Below are 20,702 nucleotides of genomic sequence, written 5' to 3'. Positions count from 1 at the left end.
ACTCAAGGATTCTGGTACCCGTAGTGTTGCTTTGAAATAATTTTCAACCCTTCGGTGGGTAATTGCGATGTTACAATTATTTATTAGCAATGTTCAAGCCCTCCAGTGGGCCTCAGGATAAAACTTGCACAATTTCATTTCAAACACACAGCAGTCTCGCTTTTGAAGCTAGAGAGAAGTTCTCTGACCTTGCGACCCCATCTCCTCTTTGAAACGGTGGTGCATCTTCCACGGCCGGACTGCCGTGAATTAACATGTTCCAAAGGTTGCCCTGTGCTCGAAAATGCACTCCACCGCCGGTTATTCAACTGAATTTATTCAACAGGGGAACTGGCAAGTTTCGTCTTGATACTTTTGGCCTTACACGTTTCGGAGCCCCCTGGCCCCTTAATCAAAGGCTGCAGGTAACTGTCGCAATTCACTTTCAAACAGCACTTTTATTTTCAGGTTACGCCCTCTGGTGGGTTGAGCAGGTGCGTTTAAATTACTCAAGGATTCTGGTACCCGTAGTGTTGCTTTGAAATATATACACACACACATATATATATATATATATATATATATATATACACATATATATACACACACATATATATATATATATATATATATATATATATATATATTCACTGAAAAAAACATAGGTTTCACACATGTTATAGTTAGCTGGACCTTTCACTCGTTAAAAACCAATGAAATTCCCCCGTTATAGTTAGTGCAGGCAACTATAACTCACGCGACCGCAATCCTCTGCTGATGATGTCAGATATTACATCACTGATGACATATGTGTCTTTATGAAAAATAAATATTTGTAATATATGTATAGCTAAAGATACAGTATTAGCATCAACAGAGGATTGCGGTCGCGTGAGTTATAGTTGCCTGCACTAACTATAACGGGGGAATTTCATTGGTTTTTAACGAGTGAAATGTCCAGCTAACTATAACATGTGTGAAACCTATGGTTTTTTCAGTGAATTTGCAAGGTTTTTTAAATGCTAATTCCTAACTATAACGTGTGTGAAACCTATGGTTTTTTCAGTGAATTTGTACGGTTTTTTAAATGCAAATTTTTTTTTGAGATTTTTGGTAAACCTATGTATAAAATAATATATGTACTATATCCTGCATTATGGAATGGTTAATTTTATTTTTTATGCATTTTTTTCCGTGCGCGTACGGTAAGCTGACGCTACGCGCTCCGTACGTCATAAGTACGGTGCGCTTACGTGATACGATGCGCGTACGGTAAGCTGACGCTACGCGCTCCGCACGTCATAAGTACAGCGCGCTTACGTGATACGTACGTGACGTATGCGTACACGCGGAAGCAACGTCGCGGTTACGCAGGGGCGTGTAATGCGCATGCGCGAGTGCGTCTTACGTACGCGCTCCGTAAGCGTCACGTTCGCACATGCGTACTTGTTTCCGAGCGCGTACCGTAAGCTTACGGAGCGCGCACGGTAGGTCATGTAATCCACGAAGAACACTTTTCATTGGTTGAAACTACTTTCAGTTCCAGAAACTTCCCACACCACACCCATTCCCCTCATTACTGCTTGAGATCCCCTAGGAGAAGGAGCTGAATTGACATTGAGATACAATGGCAGAACAGCAGACCTCTTCTGAGAGTGAGGCTAGCAGCACCACCATCATCCAGAGAAGGAGGAAACAAAAGAATTCTTTTGTATGGGAGTATTTTACTTTTCCAGAGGGGGAGAAAAAGGTCAATGCTCCATTGGTCACTTGCAGACTTTGTGACCGTGTTTTATCTAGAGGAAATCCAAGGAAGAAGTATTCCTTTGGAAATCACTCTATGATGAGACACCTTAGGGATAGACATCCCAGGACCTTTGCTCGACATACTGGAGAAAACTCTTCAGTAAGTCACCAGAGCCCAACCTCAGAAGCTCAGCCGAGTACATCATCGGCAGCTCAGCTGAGCCCTTCCTCTGAGGTGGGAGCATCACCTTCTTCTGCTCCTCTGGACGTTAACCCTCGATTTGGGAGGGTTGCAATGAGGTGTACAAGGTGTTGTGGTCTTATTGTTTTTGGGGAGACCAGTGTTTCCCTTATTAACAATAAGATAGACCAGCACGTTTGTAGACGCTCATAATATTCCCATTCTTTATTTCCTCCATCCCTGTATTAACCCAACGGCTCTTTTAAGAGCCAACCTTACCTCACAATTTTTTTTTTTTTTTTTTTTAAGCTTTCCTTTTTGAAAAAAAATGTTTGCCGTGCGTGTACGGTACGCGTAATTACGCGAAGTTCGCGGAATTTTTCCTCGCGGAATTTCTCAGTTTACGCCGTGCGCGTACGCTGCGCGCATTCGGCGATTTTTTGAAAAAAAAATTTAAATTAATTTTTTCCCCTTGGGGGTCCTTCTGGGACCCCCTGACAAAGGCTAGGGGGTCAGGAACTGTCCAGCCTGCCCCCTTTTCACGTTATCCACCTTTGTTTTTCACCCCGTCAGACTGCGAGAGACAAAATGGCGGCCGACACTTCCTGGTTTCGACAGATTCGAATGTTTACTGAGATCTAACCACCAATCAGAATCGCGCTCGTGCACGGCGGCGTGCGCGTACGGAAGCTTACGGTACGCGGCCATAGATATATATATTGATTTAAATGCTATTTTCTCAGGAAATACTGAACAGATTTACACGAGACCTTCAAAAGGCACATCCCTGACCTGAGGGCTACCTCTCTGCCAAATTTCACGTAATTCTGTTCAGCCGTTCGGGCTGTAGCTGCGACTAAAGTCCCTATGGAAAAATCCATGGGGAAAACGCGTTTTGGGACCCCCCTTTTTTCTCGGCCCCCGCTTGACGAATCACCCCGAGACTTTCAGGGTAGGAGCGGAGCGGAGCGCCCCATTAGTTTTGAAAATTTCGCGAGGATTCGTCAATCGGCGCCAAAGTTATTCAAAATAGAATTTTGAGATTTGCAATGGAAACTCGGTCCTAACTATAACTATCTACTGGCGACCGCCAGTAGATAATACACACATATATATATATATATATATATATATATATATATATACACACACACATATATATATATACACACACACATATATACACATTCACACACACACACATATATACATTCACACACACATATATATTACATATACATATATAACCAAAAAGGATCTACCTGGAAAGCATTGATGCGTATCACAACTTGTTACAACTTTGGAGAAATTATGGCTTATTAAGCCAAGATGAATTTTTATTTTTGCGTTGTGAAACACCTACTATACCAACGTATTATCATCTTCCCAAGGTACACAAGAGTGGGACTAATCCTCCAGGCAGGCCAATTGTGGCACCTATTGACAGCCTCTTAGAAAATACGTCAACCTATATAGACTCTTTCCTAGCTCCCTTGGTGAAGGACTTGGCTTCCTACATCAAGGATACTCAGGACTTTTTAAGACTTATCGAAGGGGTAATTTGGGAAGAGGATATGTTACTCATTACCCTGGATATTACCAGTCTTTATATCTGTATTGACCATCAAGACGGTATCACAGCTATTGAATGGTTTTTGAACAAAAGACCAATCAACTATTTGAAACACAATGGAATGCTTTCACAAATGATTACTTTCTGTCTTACTAATAATATTTTCACATTTGCAGGACAATTGTACCGCCAGTTGCGTGGGACCGCCATGGGCACGTGCTTCACCCCCAGCTACGCAAATCTTTTCGTGGGCTGGTGGGAGAAGCACGTGGCCTGGGGGGAACCCAATGATCATTGGATTGAAAAAACTATTTTGTGGGCAAGATACATAGATGACCTTTTTATAGTCTGGCGCGGCAGTCGCTCCTCGGCTGAGGAGTTTGTGGCCTCTCTAAACAGGAATGAACTAAACCTTAGGTTCACAGGTGAAATTAGTAACATTTCAGTCACCTACTTAGACCTTGAGGTTTATGTGGAAAATGATGTTCTTTCTACCAGACTGTTTAGAAAGCCCACAGCAGGTAATACTGTTTTACATGCGGGTAGCCATCACCCACGAAGTGTCATCAAAAATATACCATTTGGTGAACTGTTGCGCCTTAAGCGAAATTGTTCCAAAGATCTTGACTATGAACAGGTTAAACTCGAAGCCGCCAAGAGGTTTAAGGAGAGGATACACCAACTCAGACCTGACGTCAGCAGAAACCAAAATCAAAAAGATAAATAGAAAAGATTTATTAATAACTAAAAAAATCTGCCAAATCAGAAGAAAATGGCCCGGTCAGGATGATTACCAGTTTTAATGAAAAATCTAGTTCGTTTGTGCAGATCTTCAAAAAGAACTGCCACATCTTACAAACTGATAACATCCTAAAAAAGAAATTACCGTCTCGCCCACAAATTACATACAAACGCAGCATGTCAGTAGGGGACTATCTAATTCATAGTTACTATGATTCGGTCCCCAGAGTTAAAAGCCGAATAGGCATCTCAGGTTTCTTTCCCTGTAAACACTGCAAGGCCTGTAAATTCAGTGAAAAAGTAACAACTTATCAAGGAAGACCAGGCGATCGGAGACCGATCCGTAAGATCAAGTTGCTTCTCAATTGCAACTCTGACTTTACTGTTTACTGCCTTACCTGTCCATGCCCTAAACGCTACATTGGAAGTACGATACACCCTACTGAAAAACTCATTCTTGAACACATGCGGGCTATTACAAACAAGGACCCCGCATATCCGGTTGCTCGTCATTTCGAGAAATTTCATCAGAGCAATCGTGATGTATTGAAATTTCACTGTATAGATCAAGTGGCTAAATCTGAAAGAGGAGGGGACAGGATACGCCAGCTTCGTATTTTGGAATCTTTTTATATAATTGATCTCCAAACAAAGGCTCCAGTAGGGCTGAACAATGATGAGGAGTTATGGGTTCACCTATGCTAACATAAGGGAATTCTGGGCACCAAAAAGAATGTTATTAAGTTATGCTCAAAACATCTTTGTGCCCCTTTTTCTCAGTCACATCTAAAATTTCTCTCATTAGCTGTTCTAATGCCCATTCAGGGCGTAATTAACCAAATTATGGGGTGACACACCGATGATACGAACCTAAAAGAATTGGATACTTATCCACATTATTTTTTGAATTTTTCGTATCAGCTTAGTATTTATGCAGAGATAGAGGTGTTCTCTATATATAGGATGTATATATTGTATATATATTCATATATGAAATCTGTTAACATCTGTTTTTCCCCCCCCCCCGAGGACTGTACCTAATGAACTTATGGTACTATTGTATGTTATTTTAATTTTACACTGTTGCACTTTATTTTATTTAGTAACACACGAACAGCACTTGTAAACTAGTCACTCTAAGATGGCCGCCATGTATTTTTTAACAATGTTGCTTTAGTCCGTCTTTCATTTCTATAACAAACCTTGTGACACATGTAAAGTTTAAATGTTTCTATGGAGCACAAGAAAAGCTGACATTGAGAAAGCCAGTCGGCGAAACGCGTCTGTCAGCGTTTGGCATTAGGGGGGGCTCGCAAAATAAAAGCACCGATGCTTTGAACCTCTTTTGAGTACTTTCCGTTCTTACACGCCGTGGCGTGTTTGGTTGTTTCAATATATATATATATATATATATATATATATATATATATATATATATATATATATAGGATGGACCCATTATTAATCTGGTCTCTCTTAAGTACACTGGAGGAATAGGATTCACTTTGATTGTACATGTTTGTTTGGTTTCAGAACTGGCAACCATTACCTTTGAATTGAGTTTAGTTGCGTCACATAGCGAAAGTAATATAACATACATATTCACGTTGAACTGGGAAGCAACAATACATACGCATCACTTGGGTTAGATGTTCCATTTCATCTTAATATATAAGCTTGAAGTAGGTTACCCTTTTTTCAGCATATAAGAAGCTTATATCTCTGTACATTAATCTAACATTCAAATATAAACTTGTGGATATAGGTAATTAGGTCACACCCCATCGGTGTGGTCATCGGCTTGGTGGCCCCAGAGCTTGGGATCCACCCAGACGCTCTGCGACCAGGCGAAAAACCTGGGGGTGTGGTTGGACACAAAGCTCTCCTTTGACTACCATACCAGGCGGGTGACAGGCGCCTGTTTTGGAGTTCTGAGGGGCCTTCGTAAAACTCTGGATATGCTGCCTATTGCAGCCAGGAAGACAATGGTCCATGCCCTGGTGACTTTGCGCCTTGATTATGGTAACATCCTGTACTTGGGTGCAACGGCGAAGTGTATGCAAAGACTCCAGGGTGTGCAGAATGCAGCAACTCGTTTGGTCCTTATGCGCCTGAGGAGGGCATCCTCAAAGGTGGCATTTGCTTCCCTCCACTGGCTGCCGCTAGAGAGAGTCTTGTTCAAGGCATTGTGCATTTGTTTGCCACCGTATCATTCAGGGGACGGCTCCATCTTATTTGTCTGATCTACTCACTCCTTATGTCCCAACACGCCAACTTAGATCAGGAGGGAGGGGCCTGGTGTGCGTTCCCGCTATTAAGAGAGCAAGGATGGGCGGACGGTCCTTTCTTTTTTTGGCTGCACAACATTGGAACAAACTCCCTTTGAGCCTCCGGGTGGAGGCCATGGAGGGCACCTTCAGGAAAAATTTGAAAACTCATTTATTCCCCCGGGATAATCAGGACTGCCTAGGTTAGGGTGTAGCATTCAGTGTAGTTTGCACCGCAGCACTCGGACACACTGGTCGAGTGTAACCATGTGCTTTATAAATGTGCCTATTATTATATCTATTTTCCCTGTGACTGAGAGTTATGGATATTATTATTCACATTATAAAAAGTGAAGCAGTTTAGTTGTTGTCGGTTCTTTTGAGGAAGCATGCTTTTGTAGGAACACCATAGTCCCAAAGGGACAATGAATCTTTATCTCCGTTCTTTGACTTTTTTGGATCACACATGGAAATTCTGCCTTGGTGGTGGTGGTGGTTTTGCGGAAGATCAACAAATTCACAAATGTACGTCGTTTTCACTTTAACTGTTAACGTGGTGTTAGGAGGTCATATTGTGAAGATTGTGACATACAAATCATTTTTTTAAACCTTTTTAACCTATTTTAATCAATGTAATTAAATAATTGTTTTTATGAATGTTTTACCTTTTCCATGCATCCTTTCGTCAGCCTTGAAAAAATCCCAAGCTAGGACAATCCACTGTCAGCAGAAACCATCTAGGAAGCATCATCAACCTATCGGAAGACACTTGAATAATTTGAATTGTACAGCAAGCTACGATTTTGTTAGTTTTTTGTGATACTAAGAGTAAGTAAAAATACCATCCACCTGAAAATGGAGTTCTGTTAGTGGTAATCTTTGCAGGGTATAAAACCTGTAGTTTTTGGGAAAGACATGCCCATTAAAAATGTTTAAAGTCTTCTGTCAGGTGACTGAAATCAAGGTAGCAAGGTTTGGCTCCGCTACAGAAGGCAGAGAAAGAAAGGACATTGACGCGCAGATTGTGACCTCGGGGAAGATTGAATCTAGTGCAGTCACACAATGCCACTACCACCACATGAGGAAATTGCTGAGAAAAATGCTCAGATCCAGTCTGGCACCAGGAGGCATTTTCAAGGTGAGGATTCTGCAGTTAGAAGTATCCATCAGAAAAGATCCCACTGTCTATCTCAGTGGATATTAGCATTACTGTCCAATAAACATATGCCAATGGATATTAGATCATAAAATCCTTTCCACCGGAGCCCAGGTCCAGGTCAGTTTGACAGTATTGTATTACTGCCCATGAAACCTACCTGACTGGAGATCAGTACCCACTATCCAAACCAAATCCAACTGGACACCAGCAGACATGTGGCTGCCTCTCTTGCTTACTAAAATGTGTGAAACTAAAAAAAAACTCTAAAAGTATGTGACGTCTTGTAGGGATGGAAAAGTCCTCTGCATGGTAAAAGATGTGTACCTCTGCCCTGAGTGCCCCATTGCAATGTTGTCTGAATCCCTAATGCTGATTTTGTTTGCCATAAGCCAAGGAGGACCATGACATAGGCCTGACTAACGGATTGTGGTCACGATGGACTGGGAGGGGCACCCAACGAGGTACCCTCATAGTGGTGGAAGACTGCTGCCTTCACCAAGAGTGAAGCAGCACAAGCGCAGTGGTGGCAGCATACCATATAGAGATCAATAGTAGGGAACAGGTCATTTTTAGGTCTCTCCTAGGCAACGCTTGCTCTGTCTTTTTGAGATGTGCTGTATTCAGCATAAGAGCATAAAGCTCCGCCCACTTTCCACCCATCTTTTTAATTGGCTCCTGTCCCGTGTAAATTTTGGCTTTTCATTGGTCAATAAGCTTAGTAATCCCTCCTCAGTACCGCCTGTTCTCTTCTTGTAATCTCGCATGAGGACACTCCTTTACATGTGTTGTTAGTCAGTAGGTTTTAATTACAGCCTTCGAGCAGTATTTTCTTAAAGGGCTTTCTCCTGCCTGCTATTGCAGACTGGACACACTCTCTTGCAACGTTTTTTTTTTTCTCAACTAGTGAAGCACGCCTCAGCACTAATAATAGTGGCAGCGCTTTCTTTTTGTTCCTTGCGATCCCTAAATGCGGCAGCATGTCTTTTTTTTCTATCCTTTTTAAAAAAAATTTACAATGGCAGTACCCGCGCTTTAGCTCAAGATGGTCAAAGCCTAGGCGCAGGTGCCACAACTGCAACAAAAGCTTACTTTTGTTACAATTGCTGTACCTGCGCTTTTGCTTTAAACATCTTTAGCTAAAGGGCGGGTGCTGCGATTGCTTCAAAAGTAAAGAAATAGGAGGAAAAAAAAAAAATCAATTTATTACTATTGAAGCAATCACGCCACCGCGCTTTAGCTTACGAAGTTAACAGCTAAAGCGCGAGTGCTACAAAGGTCTCACATTTGCAAGAGTTTGAGCTAATGGCATTGTAAATGACAATGCATTTTTTATGTGTTTAGAAAACCTGCAAGCGGTGTTTATGCACCGTTTGCAGGTTTTCAAAACACATAAATAAAAGGCATTATCATTTACAATGCCAATAGCTCAAACTCTCGCAAATGCGAGACCTATTGCATTGCAGATGCTTGTTTACCTTGTGTTTCACTCACTTTGTAAAATTCAGTTACTGTGTGAGTAGAGACTCTGCGCTGGATGTATGTGTGCCGTAAAAGGGTACAGTACTCGGATAGAACAGTATTCTGTAGTACATGTGGGATTAGTGCATGTGCGGAGTTATGTATGTATGCCTGCAAGGATTACATGACATGAAAGATGTAGTGCGTGCACAATGGAATCAAGTGCTGGGTGTAAGTGTGCTTGCATGAAGGACAGTGGATGAAGTGTTGTACACCGGGTACATAGCGAGTGTGTATGCTGGCAGAGTGTGTGTTTGTAAATAGCACACTGGTATAATACAGAAAGGCTACAGTACTGAGCAGTAGGCCCAGATTAAATGTAGCAGTACTGGAGAGTAAATGTGCTGGGAAAGTACAGAGTGCAAGTGTACCTACAACTGTACATTTTATTTTGGGAAAACCAGGCCAGCCTGGTGAAGACATGACGAGGACAGTGACACGTATGGTTGAAACAAAGTAATACAATTCTCAAATCACAGACAGACTCGAATAAGATAGCTGAGATACAAGCTCAAAGAGTGTGTAACATAAGGAGCACAGGTTTGAACGGAACAGTATCGGCTCGTCAATTAATCCTTCGGCACATCTAATACTAATTAAACCAGTAACTGTAGGACTTGCTAAGTATAGATTTCTGAAATAGCTAATATGCTATAATCTGCAATAAGCGGCACTACGGATAAAATGGCATTCTGGTTACCTGCAGTGAAGACTTTGCCAGCTCCGGACAGCACTACTGCATGGCAGTCAGAATCTTGGGCAATCTTATTGAAACATTCCACCATCTCCCTAGGGTTGGAAGGACAAAGGAAGAGGAAATGAATAAGAGTCAAAGAGACTGACCGTTCATAACAACAACAGAAAGTACCACTACAAATTGAACAGGTCTAGGTTTTATGTGCAAATGCAAGCAGCAGAAACCCATTCAAATCAACAAGAGAGGGCTTCAGGGCTATATTTGTAAAGTAGCCCCTTATGCAGGTCAAAGCAATCACTCAATTGAAGGATCAAGAGTACACCCAAACAGCCATGACTGTTAGGTAACAGATAAACAATTAACTGGGCTGAGCAAGGAGTTGTTTGAAGAAAGCCAATTAATAAAAGAGGCAGATCTAAAGTCCATCCTATGTATAGTGTCAACTATAGGTCATTTTGACACCTACACTGTCCAATCCTAGATCTAAATAGAACAAGCATTTTCAATGCATTAGGTCTAGCTTTTGCGAACGTTTAAGCGATTGGCATTGTAAATAACAATGCCTTTTATTTATGTGTTTTAAACCCAACACATATATAAAAGGCATTATTATATTTTTAAGGCCAATAGGTCAAACTCTTGCAAATGCAAGAGCACTTTAATGTTGGCCGTCCCAGTTTCTTTAGCCACTGCTCGCAATATTCTGATTACAGTGAGCAGCGTCTAAACAAAGGGACAAGGACAATATTAATGTGAAAATCGCATATGGTGCGCTTTCACACAAAGCAAAAACAAACAAAATCAATATAGAAACGTTCTGCAGCGCGGCCGCTGAAGTGAAAGCGGCCCGCGCTATTAATTAATAAAATAAATAAGCATTTTTGCTCAACTGAAAGCAGACCATACCGTCAGTTAAATAATTGAATAAGCGCGGCCGCTATAGTTAAAGCGGACTGCGTAGTAATTTAAATAAACACAGTAGTCAAAGCGTGCGGTGTGCTGCGATGTCGTGGGTGGAATAGGGGAAAAGAGCATTAAAGAAAATAGTGCTCACCAGCTTATATAGCAGACCATGTAACAACACCAGTAATAGGTCCAGTCGTTATGGGCGGTAACAAAAGCAGACAAGGAGGTACCAAGGAGGAACTAACAAGCCTACTAAAAACTCGGAAGCCATCGTTTACGAAGGACAATGACACAAGCCAATTTAAAATATGGGCAGAGTGGGCGGGACTTCAAAGCCATACCCCACTACTGCATGCGTCGCAGCAGCGCATGCGCTGCCCAGGCTCGACCTAAGAAGCAGTGCGTAAGCAAGATAGCATATCTTAAGTTTGAAAAGCTGTATCATGAATAAACCTCTTGCCGAGTTTGACCATTTCTAAGGAAGAGAAACAGAGTTCATATTGGAAGGACATGATAAAAAAAAATCTGGAAAAAAAAAGATTCCGTAAAATATTACAGGCACCCACAAAATTAAATATAATTCGTAGGGGAGGGGCAACAAATATACATACAATCAACAAAACTGGATTAATGATGGATATGAGAGAAAGTGTGATTTTCTTGCAGCAGTACTGTTTACATATGCAGTTTTAAGGTGGCAAATTCGATGAACAAGTTGGGCTGAGAATGTCATTTGGTTCCCTTTAACGCACGACCAACACTGGGGGCTGTGAAGAATGGGGTGGGCGGGGGATGCACCCCGCAGCCTGGCCCCACATTACTTAGTACAAAAACATCTACAGAAGCACAAGAGACCTATACAGTCCCTATTGAGGTTGAACCCTACGAAACCGCACAGCTGTCTGGCTTGCTAACGACTTCTACCTTCCCTGGGAATGCACTCCGCCCATTGCGGACCATTGGCTTTGTGGACTTGCTTGTGTTCTATTTGCTGGATTTATTTGTTTTAGGATGTCCAGCTTGAGGTAGTCTGTCCGGTGAAGCATTGCTTGTTTACTGTATCCTTCCGAGTGTTCATTTTCTGTAAACAGGCCTATTTTCTAATTTCTAATTTCTAGGTTTGGTGAAGCGCAACGGGCACCCCAGCAATGGGGCGTCCCGGCGCTGAGAGACATGCTCACGCCTACTAGACGGGGGAGTAGATAAGGGCCCTAGAGAGCAGGAAAGAGGAGGGTCTTGATTGCTTTGCGAAAGACTGGGAGACAGTCTATGGAACGTATGCTGAGCGGGAGATCGTTCCATAGTTTGGGACCGAGAACGCTAAAGGAGCGACCTCCAGTGCGACAGAGCTTAGTTCTGGGTACTTCCAGAAGAAGTTGGTTAGAGGAGCGTAGTTCACGGTCAGGAACATAGGGTCGGGCCAGGTTTCGTAGCAGAGGGGGATTTCCCTGTTTGACAATTTTAAAGATCGTGATGAGAGCTTTAAATTTAACTCTGTGTTCCACGGGCAGCCAGTGGAGTTTGCGGATGATGGCTCTGGCTGAGCATCTGCGTGGGAGACCGACCAGCGTTCTAGCCGCCGCGTTCTGGATTCGTTTCTGCTTTGTTTGCTCCCAGGAGGAGGACGTTCGCATAGTCCAGGCGTGGCAAGATGGTTGCCTGGACAATTAGCTGGCGAGCCTTTGAGTCAAAGAGTCCGAGTATAGGCCTGAGGTTCCTTAGGAGACCTATGCAGGTGGCTGCCACCTTTTTAGTGTGTGACTGGAAGCTAAGGTTAGCATCCATCCAGACTCCCAGATTTTTTACACAGTTTTTAGGGAGTGGAGTGGTGCCAAGGGATGACGGCCACCAGTGCTCGTTCCATAGGCTGGTGTTTCGGCCAAGGAGGAGCACCTCGGTTTTCCCAGCATTAAGTTGGAGGTAATTATCCGTCATCCATTGTGCCACCGCTGCCATGCCCTCTCTGAACTTGGATGCCGCGATGGACGGGCTTTCCGAGAGGGTGACGACCAGCTGGGTGTCGTCGGCGTACGAAACCAGCGTGAGCCCCCACTCTTTGGCCACATCCGCAAGCGGCTGGACATATAAGTTAAAGAGGGAGGGGCTCAGCGCTGAGCCCTGGGGGACTCCTTGAGCTATGGGATTGGATTTAGAGAGAAATGGGGGGGCTGACACCTTGAAGGATCTGTCCTTAAGAAAGGATTGGAACCATGCAAGAGCGAGGCCAGTCACACCGGCCATCTCCAGACGTTTCAGAAGAATGTCGTGGGATACCGTGTCAAAGGCTGCGCTGAGATCTAGAAGGATCAGCGCAGCACTTTGACCGGAGTCTAAAATCGTCCGGAGATGTTCGGTGGTGGCCAGTAGGGCAGATTCAGTACTATGGCCCGCTCGAAAGCCATTTTGGGATGGATCCAGGATTCCGTGGTGGTCCACATGTTTCGAGAGGATGCCATTGACATGGGCTTCTGCTATTTTAGATATCCAGGGGAGGAGGGATATTGGCCGGAAGTTTTCCGGCTTGGAAGGGTCCAGGGTGGGTTTTTAGGTCTCGCCTGCGAACGCAGCGCGAAGCGCTGCTTTCGGCGAGATCTATTGTTGCTGACTTGCCTCGGAAGTGGGACAGGAGATGTGCACGCGCAGGCTTTTGGCGGATTTGAGTTGGTGTACGCGCTTACAGCCACGCGGCGTGCACATCTCCTGTCCCCCTTCCCTCGCAAGCCAGCAAGCAGTTTCACTTTCGTCCTCACCAGCCTCATGTAATTTTTTAGGTCTCGCTCTCGCTGTGAACGCGCTTGCGCGTTGAGTGCCTGCTGAGTTAATTATAGGTCCGCAGCGTGGGGCGCCTGTCGGCATGCTGTGATAATGACCTTTGGTTTTTTAAAGCACGAAGGCTGTGTTTGCACTTTTTTTTTTTTTTAAATAGGCGGACACGTGCAGAGAGACCACGACTGATAGAAGAACTTCCGGCAGCAAGGGGGACCAATAGTTAATTTCCCGTGATTTCGAAGATACCAAGTTTTGCCAAAGCGCAATAACTATGCGTCAAAATAAACTATTTTATGCACATCGCGTTACAGTTTTCAACCCGATAACTAAACAGTTGACAGGCTTATCTACCACCGCTTATCGCTGCTTAAAATCATCCCCCAGGGGCACAAAGAAAACAATATCCTGCGGAATACTGGGGGGGGGAGGCAGGGCTGACCCTGCTCCCTGAGGGCACAGTCCACAATGCCGCAGATCACAGGCAGTTATGGGGGAGGGACAAATGGTTGGAAGAAGGCTGAGGGACAATATGGCACGAAAAACGTTTGAGTTCCTACCCATACCAGGCGCACCCTACCCTCCCTCCCCAAGATGCCGCGGTACTCACAGGGATCTCTGCCATGGCCAGCATCATCTCTTCCATCAACTCTTCTTCCTCCATAGCTGCTCCCACGGGTGCAGGCGCTCACACGCCCCGGCAGCAGGGATTCCGTGGGCGGGGCTTGAGGCGGGGAGGAGCGGCCACGCGCCGGGACTCACGCGATTCTTGTGATGTGGCGGTTGGGGTCCAAGCGGCTGGAACGGTAGACAACGCGCACCCTCCCTACAATCCGCCACTTGCTGGGATGGGGGCGGAACCGCTGTACACTCACCCCCGGCCCGAGCGGTTGAAATCCCTGCCCGCAGTGCCGGATCCGCGGGAAAGCAGAGGGGGTCTACTGCATCACAGCCAAACCAACTGCACAGTTTGCTGACACAGGGAGGAGGTAGCCCAACTAATGCCCGCGTAGAGCAACAGCATCGACGGGCTGGTAGACGGTTGGTGACCGGGGCTAGTTTCAAAGTAGCTCCTGATGTGCACCTTTTAAGATTATTTTAATGGCAGGTCTATTGTCGAAGTGTGCCCAGGGTTTTACGTGGGGTGCGTCCTTCCGCTTCTCAGACCTAGCAGTAATTAACAAGCATTTGCCATGCAATAGGTCTCGCATTGACGCGAGTTTGGGCTATTGACATTGTAAATAACAATGCCTTTTCTTTTCGTTTTCTTTTTCAAAACAAAAATAAAAGGCACTGTTATTTAAAATGCCAATAGCTCAAACTCGCGTCAATGCGAGACCTATTGCATTGCAAATGCTTGTTTGATTATCGGTGATACCCACGCTTGCTTCCAAGCTATGGGTACAGAAGCAGAGGTGAAGGAAAGATTGAGGATATCCAGCATGGGGGGTAGGAAAAAGTCAATCAAGTCCAGGAAGTGAGAGGGGCTCATAGGGTCAGCTGGGGAGCCAGACTTCACTTTCTTGCAGAGTTTGGTCAGGTCGGCAGCCGTGATGGCAGGGATTTGGGTAAGAGGGGTGATGGTGGAAGCTGGTGTCTTAAGTTCTCCAGAGTGAGGAGGGTTCTGCAGAAAGGTCGCATAGATTTTTTGGACCTTTTCAACGAAGTATGTGGCCAGCTGCTCGCATTGTTCGTTGGATGAGATTTTGGGAGAGGGCGACCTAGGGTTTTGGAGTTCTTTGACTAGTTTAAAGATCACTTTAGATGGGTTTGGGTTGGAGCTAATTTTGTCAGCATAGAAAGTAGCGCGGGTAGTGCTGATGGCTTTGTGATAGATTTTAAGCTTGGATAAATAGTTAGCCTTTATCCTGATTGTCAAAGTTTTTCCTCCATTGACGCTCGGCTTTTTTACAGTCCTTACGCATCGCTTTAAGGGTATCATCGTACCACGGATTAGAGGGTGTGTTACGTCCTTTAGTCAGCTTGGCTGGGATGAGAGTGTCAAGTCCATTAGTAATCCAGGTAGTGAACGAGGTATAGGTCGCATCTATCTCCTGATTGGCTTCGCAATGGAAATCTCCTAGGGTTTCATGAAGAGCGGGGGTGGAGAGTTTGTGCCATGGTCTTTTTAAGCGACGGTTGGATTCAGATTTATACTGACTTTTTGGTGCTGGGACCATTAGTTTGATGAGGTAGTGGTCCGTCCATCCCATGGGGGTGGGGATCTCTGTAACTGCCTCTTGGATGTTGGTGAAAATCGGGTCTAGGGTATGGCCGGCTGTATGGGTAGGAGCATGGATAAGGGAGTTAAGTTGCAGTGCCGAGAGATCTGCAAGAAGATTAGCGATTGTATGGTCATTAGTTAAATCAAAATGCAGGTTAAGGTCACCTAGAATCGTGAAATTGGCGGATTTGGTGATGAGCGCCGTGGACGTTTCGAGGAGGGCGTCAATGAACCTCGAGGACGGGCCTGGTGGGCGATATATGTATAGACCAGATATCGTAGACTGAGGGCTAATGCTGATTTTAAATTGGGCGCATTCACAGTCTGGGAGAGATTCTTTGGTAAAAGAGCAGGTGAGGTGCTTTTTATAGATGACTGCGATGCCGCCGCCTCGAGTTTCACGGTTTATGGAGGCCAGGTGAAACTCATCTGGGAGCGTCAGGTTAGGGATGGTAGTTACGCCGTCTCGTAGCCATGTTTCGCAGAGAAAGAGGATGTCAGGATTTTCATCCAGTAAGAGTGAATTTACCTCTAGATGGTGTTTAGAGAGTGATCTGACATTGAGCTGTAGTATCGTCAGAGGCGGGGTTGTGGTTCTGGCACGGCCTCCCCACACGCGAGTAGGCATGCTGGTGGAAAAATGGCATCGATTGCAGTAGAGTTGCGAGTGGCCCAGGATGCCAGTAGCATCAGAGCATCTTTGGCTAGGATACATGCCAAGGAGTTCCTCACGGTCATATCTTATGAGCAAGTGGGGCCTGGTTAGACCAGGGGGACTGGCGACTGGCGATGTCGTGGCGATGACGGGCGCAGACGGGCTTGCCTTAGGCGCGCCTTCGGCGCGCAAACGGCGCTCCCGCTGCGCTCGTCCGCTGCGCTTCCGGTGACAGCACATGATGTAGGGGGGTAGGGGGCGTGGCCTTCAGGGGGCGTGGCCTCAGTCCTCGCCGAGATTGGCGTTTTGTCCGAGATTGGTTCGGTTACGAGTCAGCGCTAGTTCCGCTGCTCGCTGTGCTTTAGAAAAGGTGAGTGCCCTGGCGCTTTGCTAGCGTGTGGTGAGTTTTGAAATCAACAAGTTATTTCCGTGACACAAAAAGAAGTTTTAACAGTTCTAAAAGCTCCCGGCTTCCGCCTCAGGAGTGCGCGATAGTCTGTAAATCTTGTTCTTATCTTGTCACATTTGCTGTACATTAAAAGACCGGGGTCAAATGTCAGGCTCTGTATTCCGAGGGAGCCTGGTGTTTACTTTTCTCTCTCGACTCCAAATTAAGAGAATTTATGTGACAATCTTGCAGTGAAGCGAAAGGCTTTTATCCGGCATACCACAGAAATTAACTACACTGATATCAGAATTAAGAAAGAACAATTTAGGTATTTTTTTGCAATTCTGAAGTGTGGTGAAAACAAATATTTGAACATGATCAAAAACATCAATACACTGGGTAATGACATTTCCACACATTGTGCACAGTAAAACTGTATGTCTGTGCAAATTTAATAGTCATTTCAACTGAAAATGTGTTGTCTGCAATGGCAGTGTGCTAGCACACCATGCAACTTCACTGCACTCAAATTCACTCTATGCCCCTCAATTCTATGACATTCCTCTCTACGGCATGCCACTCCACTCTACAACACTCCATGTCAGTCACTCGATGACACGCCACTCCGCTCTACGGCCCTCCACTCCACCCCAATATACACCCCACTTCACTCCATTCTACCCCACTCCACTTAATCTAACCCACACTACCCACTCCAATATACCCCAACACACCCTACTCCAATATACCAAAGTCTAACTTTTAGCCATGCAAACAGCAGCCGCACTGGGGTACAAAACAGCTCAAATACAATGCCAAAGTCAATAGCTCTCGCACAGGTGCAAGCTATTGGCTTTGCCAATGCCTATTGATACTGGGAACCAGTACATGGACAATTAGATGCTGCAATGGGTCCGAAAACGCCAACAATGTAGCAGTATGCATAGACAAGCAAAACAATCACAAGAAATTCATACTAAGATAGAGAGGAAACATGGACCAAGACAAAGAGTAAGATTATGCTGCAACAGAGACACCTAAACTAGAACAAGATCACCATGTTAGAAAAGGGAAATGCTAGACCCTACACGGCAAAATGCTAACACCAGGATAGAACTAATACGAAGACAGGAAACAAACCTCACATAGAAGAGAGAAGCATTATAGGATAGGATACACACTCACACTGTAACTGAGAACACACTAACAATTGAACAAGGAAGACACCTACATTGGAAGACACACTAAAGCTCAACCACACTAGCACAGAACAAGCATTTGCAATGCAATAGGTCTCCCATTTACGCAAGTTTAAGCTCTTGGCATTATAAATGACAATGTGTTTTATTTATGTTTCAAAAACCAAAACATAAATAAAAGGCATTGTCATTATCAATGCCAATAGCTCAAACTCCCGTAAATGCGAGACCTATTGTATTGCAAATGCTTGTTTTTTTCGCCGTGAAGGATGTGCTCCAAAGTCCCGTTTCCATTTTGGGAATAACATTTACGTCGTGATATTAAAGCAAAAGGACTCCCGGAAAAAGTGACCCTGGTACAGTACATGAGTCCATCTTCTTTAGAATCACATACAATTAACTGACTCACAAACCCAACCCTAATTCAATACGTAGAGTGGTCAAATATGAATGTTGTCCCCATTATTACACTAGTAACATACGAAATGGGCTACCATTCGAGCACAGGAAAAGGTCAGTAGGTTGGATACATCAGCTTCTTTTTAGGCTCGTTGTATGAGGAATTCTCGGTACCTCCTCTGTCGGCAAGATGGCTCCGTGAGTTACGTGCATGCTGCTGATAATCGCATACACCACTGAGGGCTCACTTTCTTATCTGCATGTTCATGATGTACTGTCACGGAAAACTAATAGCCCATTGTAATGTGCCGGATGATTGTGTATTGGAGTGTTGTAATACGAACCATTTAGCCCCATTTAAAAGCAAATATTTCCAGAGCCTCGCCTGAAATTGCCCTGGAGATGGTCGCTGGCTGCCTCGGATGTGTTTGTGTGCACTCTCAGCATTTACAGCACGGGATACAAGCGGAGTTTCATTTACAAGAAGCGGGAGTCATATCACGCGGCCAGCTGGATGACACGGAGCTGCCCTAAACGCACTGTGTCTTGGAGAACAAGATAGCGCCTCGTCCGGACTCGGAAACCGTTACGAGCTTTCAAAGAGAAAACAAATTTGCCTCTGGACGCCTGGAGCGCCAAAATGAACTACCTCCGCGAGATGCTCTCCGTGGTCACTTCCAAATATCCTTTCTTCAGCGAGAATAAAAAATGCACGCGCACATTCTCTGTTAATCGGAATATCAACTGAGAGAATGGACTCTTGTGAGGAACCACAGACCACCCCGTTGGGTTTTAAAATAATTAAAAGTGAATGCTTTGTCGAGCAGAAGCCCTCGAAAGGCAGGAAGTATATCATGGTCCCATTATTCAGTGTCAAAAAGAACAAACAAACTGCAAAATGTGAAGTTACCAGCATTACTACATCATATTCCCTACCGCGCCGATAGCTTTGTAGCACTTTATGCAGGAAGGGTTGTTCAAGTAGGTCTATCTAAAAGCGGTGGGTTCTAAACAAACCACATACTCTTTAATGTATAGCACCTTAAAGTCTCCCAGGCACTTCGCAGCACTTTATGCAGCTCCCAATAAATACATGAACGCCAGAAACAAATACTTACATGGGTACAGCTTGATAAACTTGTCTTCTTCGACGTGTGTACTATTCCCATGGTTGTCATCGTGAGGGGTGTCATAGGTGACAAAAATAGCAAACTAAATTATAAGGATGTCTGGAAGGTGATGGCCAGGAAAGAGAACTTAAACCTCATATGAGTGCCAAAGGGCGGTGCGCAGTTAAACTGAAAGCGAAATCAAGCGCGCGAATCTACAAAAAAAAAAAAATGTAGATATGCTTGAGCTCTAAAATGTATGTGTCTGCCTTGTATAGTTGCAGCGCCCAGTGAAACTGAAAGCTAAATCAAGCACGCGGTGGGAGCGTGTGAAAGCTAACATCGCTAGAGGAGACGCCATGCGCGTTCACATCGCCTGTCCAGGCGCGCACATGTCCTGTCCCCCTTCGGCCAGGAAACCTACAACAATAGATCTCGCCAAGGGGAGCAGCACGCACGCGCTGCGTCGCTAGGCCAGACCTAAAAAACACACACAGAGAGACAGACACACTAGGACAAGACACACCCAATACTGGGCCAGGAAATGCTTACTGTGGCACAAGCAGCCAACTAACAGTTGGAGAGTAATGCTCAGAAGTAATAAGCACAATTACAACGGGACAGAGAACACACTGAAACAGGTAAAGGAAAAGCGCTTAACCTAGAGCAAGGAACACACCAACAGAAAACCACCCACTGCTGGACTGGGAAATAAAATACTTGTTAGGGGTGGGCGGGGAACTCTGCTCCACCGGCGGAGTTTGCAGAGTTTAGCGGCTCCGCTTAGAGCACCGAGTTGAGCAAAAAAAACTTTGCCCACTGCCGGTGTGAAGAAATAAAAACATTTTTAGGGGTTTACTGATACACCTGGTCCTTTAACCCAACAAAGAAGAGATTGGCACGGAAGCTGTAATATCAAAAAGAAGTATTTATTAACCTCACATGAGGGAGACTGCGTCGTACAGTACACTCAGGCCACTGTAGGAGACAGTCTAAGGAGTGCAGAGAACAGGGGCCTTTTATGGCCAGTTTATTGCTGAGTGATCATGAAGACTCAAACAGAGGCAGTACAAGTGTGCACATGAATAGCTAGTTACATATAAGGACAAACAGAAAATACTTAGTCGACAAAGTAGGAAGAGTAACAGAGTTGCTGACATCAGTTAAAATAGCCTGACAGTTACTCTAAGAGCAG

General features: G+C 44.7%; 1 protein-coding gene across 1 annotated transcript in view; it reads right to left on the bottom strand.

Annotated features, from left to right (window-relative positions):
- Positions 1 to 20,702, bottom strand: part of LOC146797821 (delta(3,5)-Delta(2,4)-dienoyl-CoA isomerase, mitochondrial-like) — a 197,026-nt gene that overhangs the window by 99,210 nt on the left and 77,114 nt on the right. The window contains exon 3 of the mRNA XM_085625006.1: positions 9,865 to 9,953. Coding sequence (XP_085481132.1) covers positions 9,865 to 9,953 — 89 coding nt within the window. The remainder of the gene's footprint in view (positions 1 to 9,864; positions 9,954 to 20,702) is intronic.

This window comes from Triturus cristatus, chromosome 9 (genome assembly GCF_964204655.1).
Source record: "Triturus cristatus chromosome 9, aTriCri1.1, whole genome shotgun sequence".
NCBI classification, from domain to species: Eukaryota; Metazoa; Chordata; class Amphibia; order Caudata; family Salamandridae; genus Triturus; species Triturus cristatus.
Note: the sequence above shows the minus strand (reverse complement) of the source record. Positions and strands in the feature narration are given on the sequence as shown.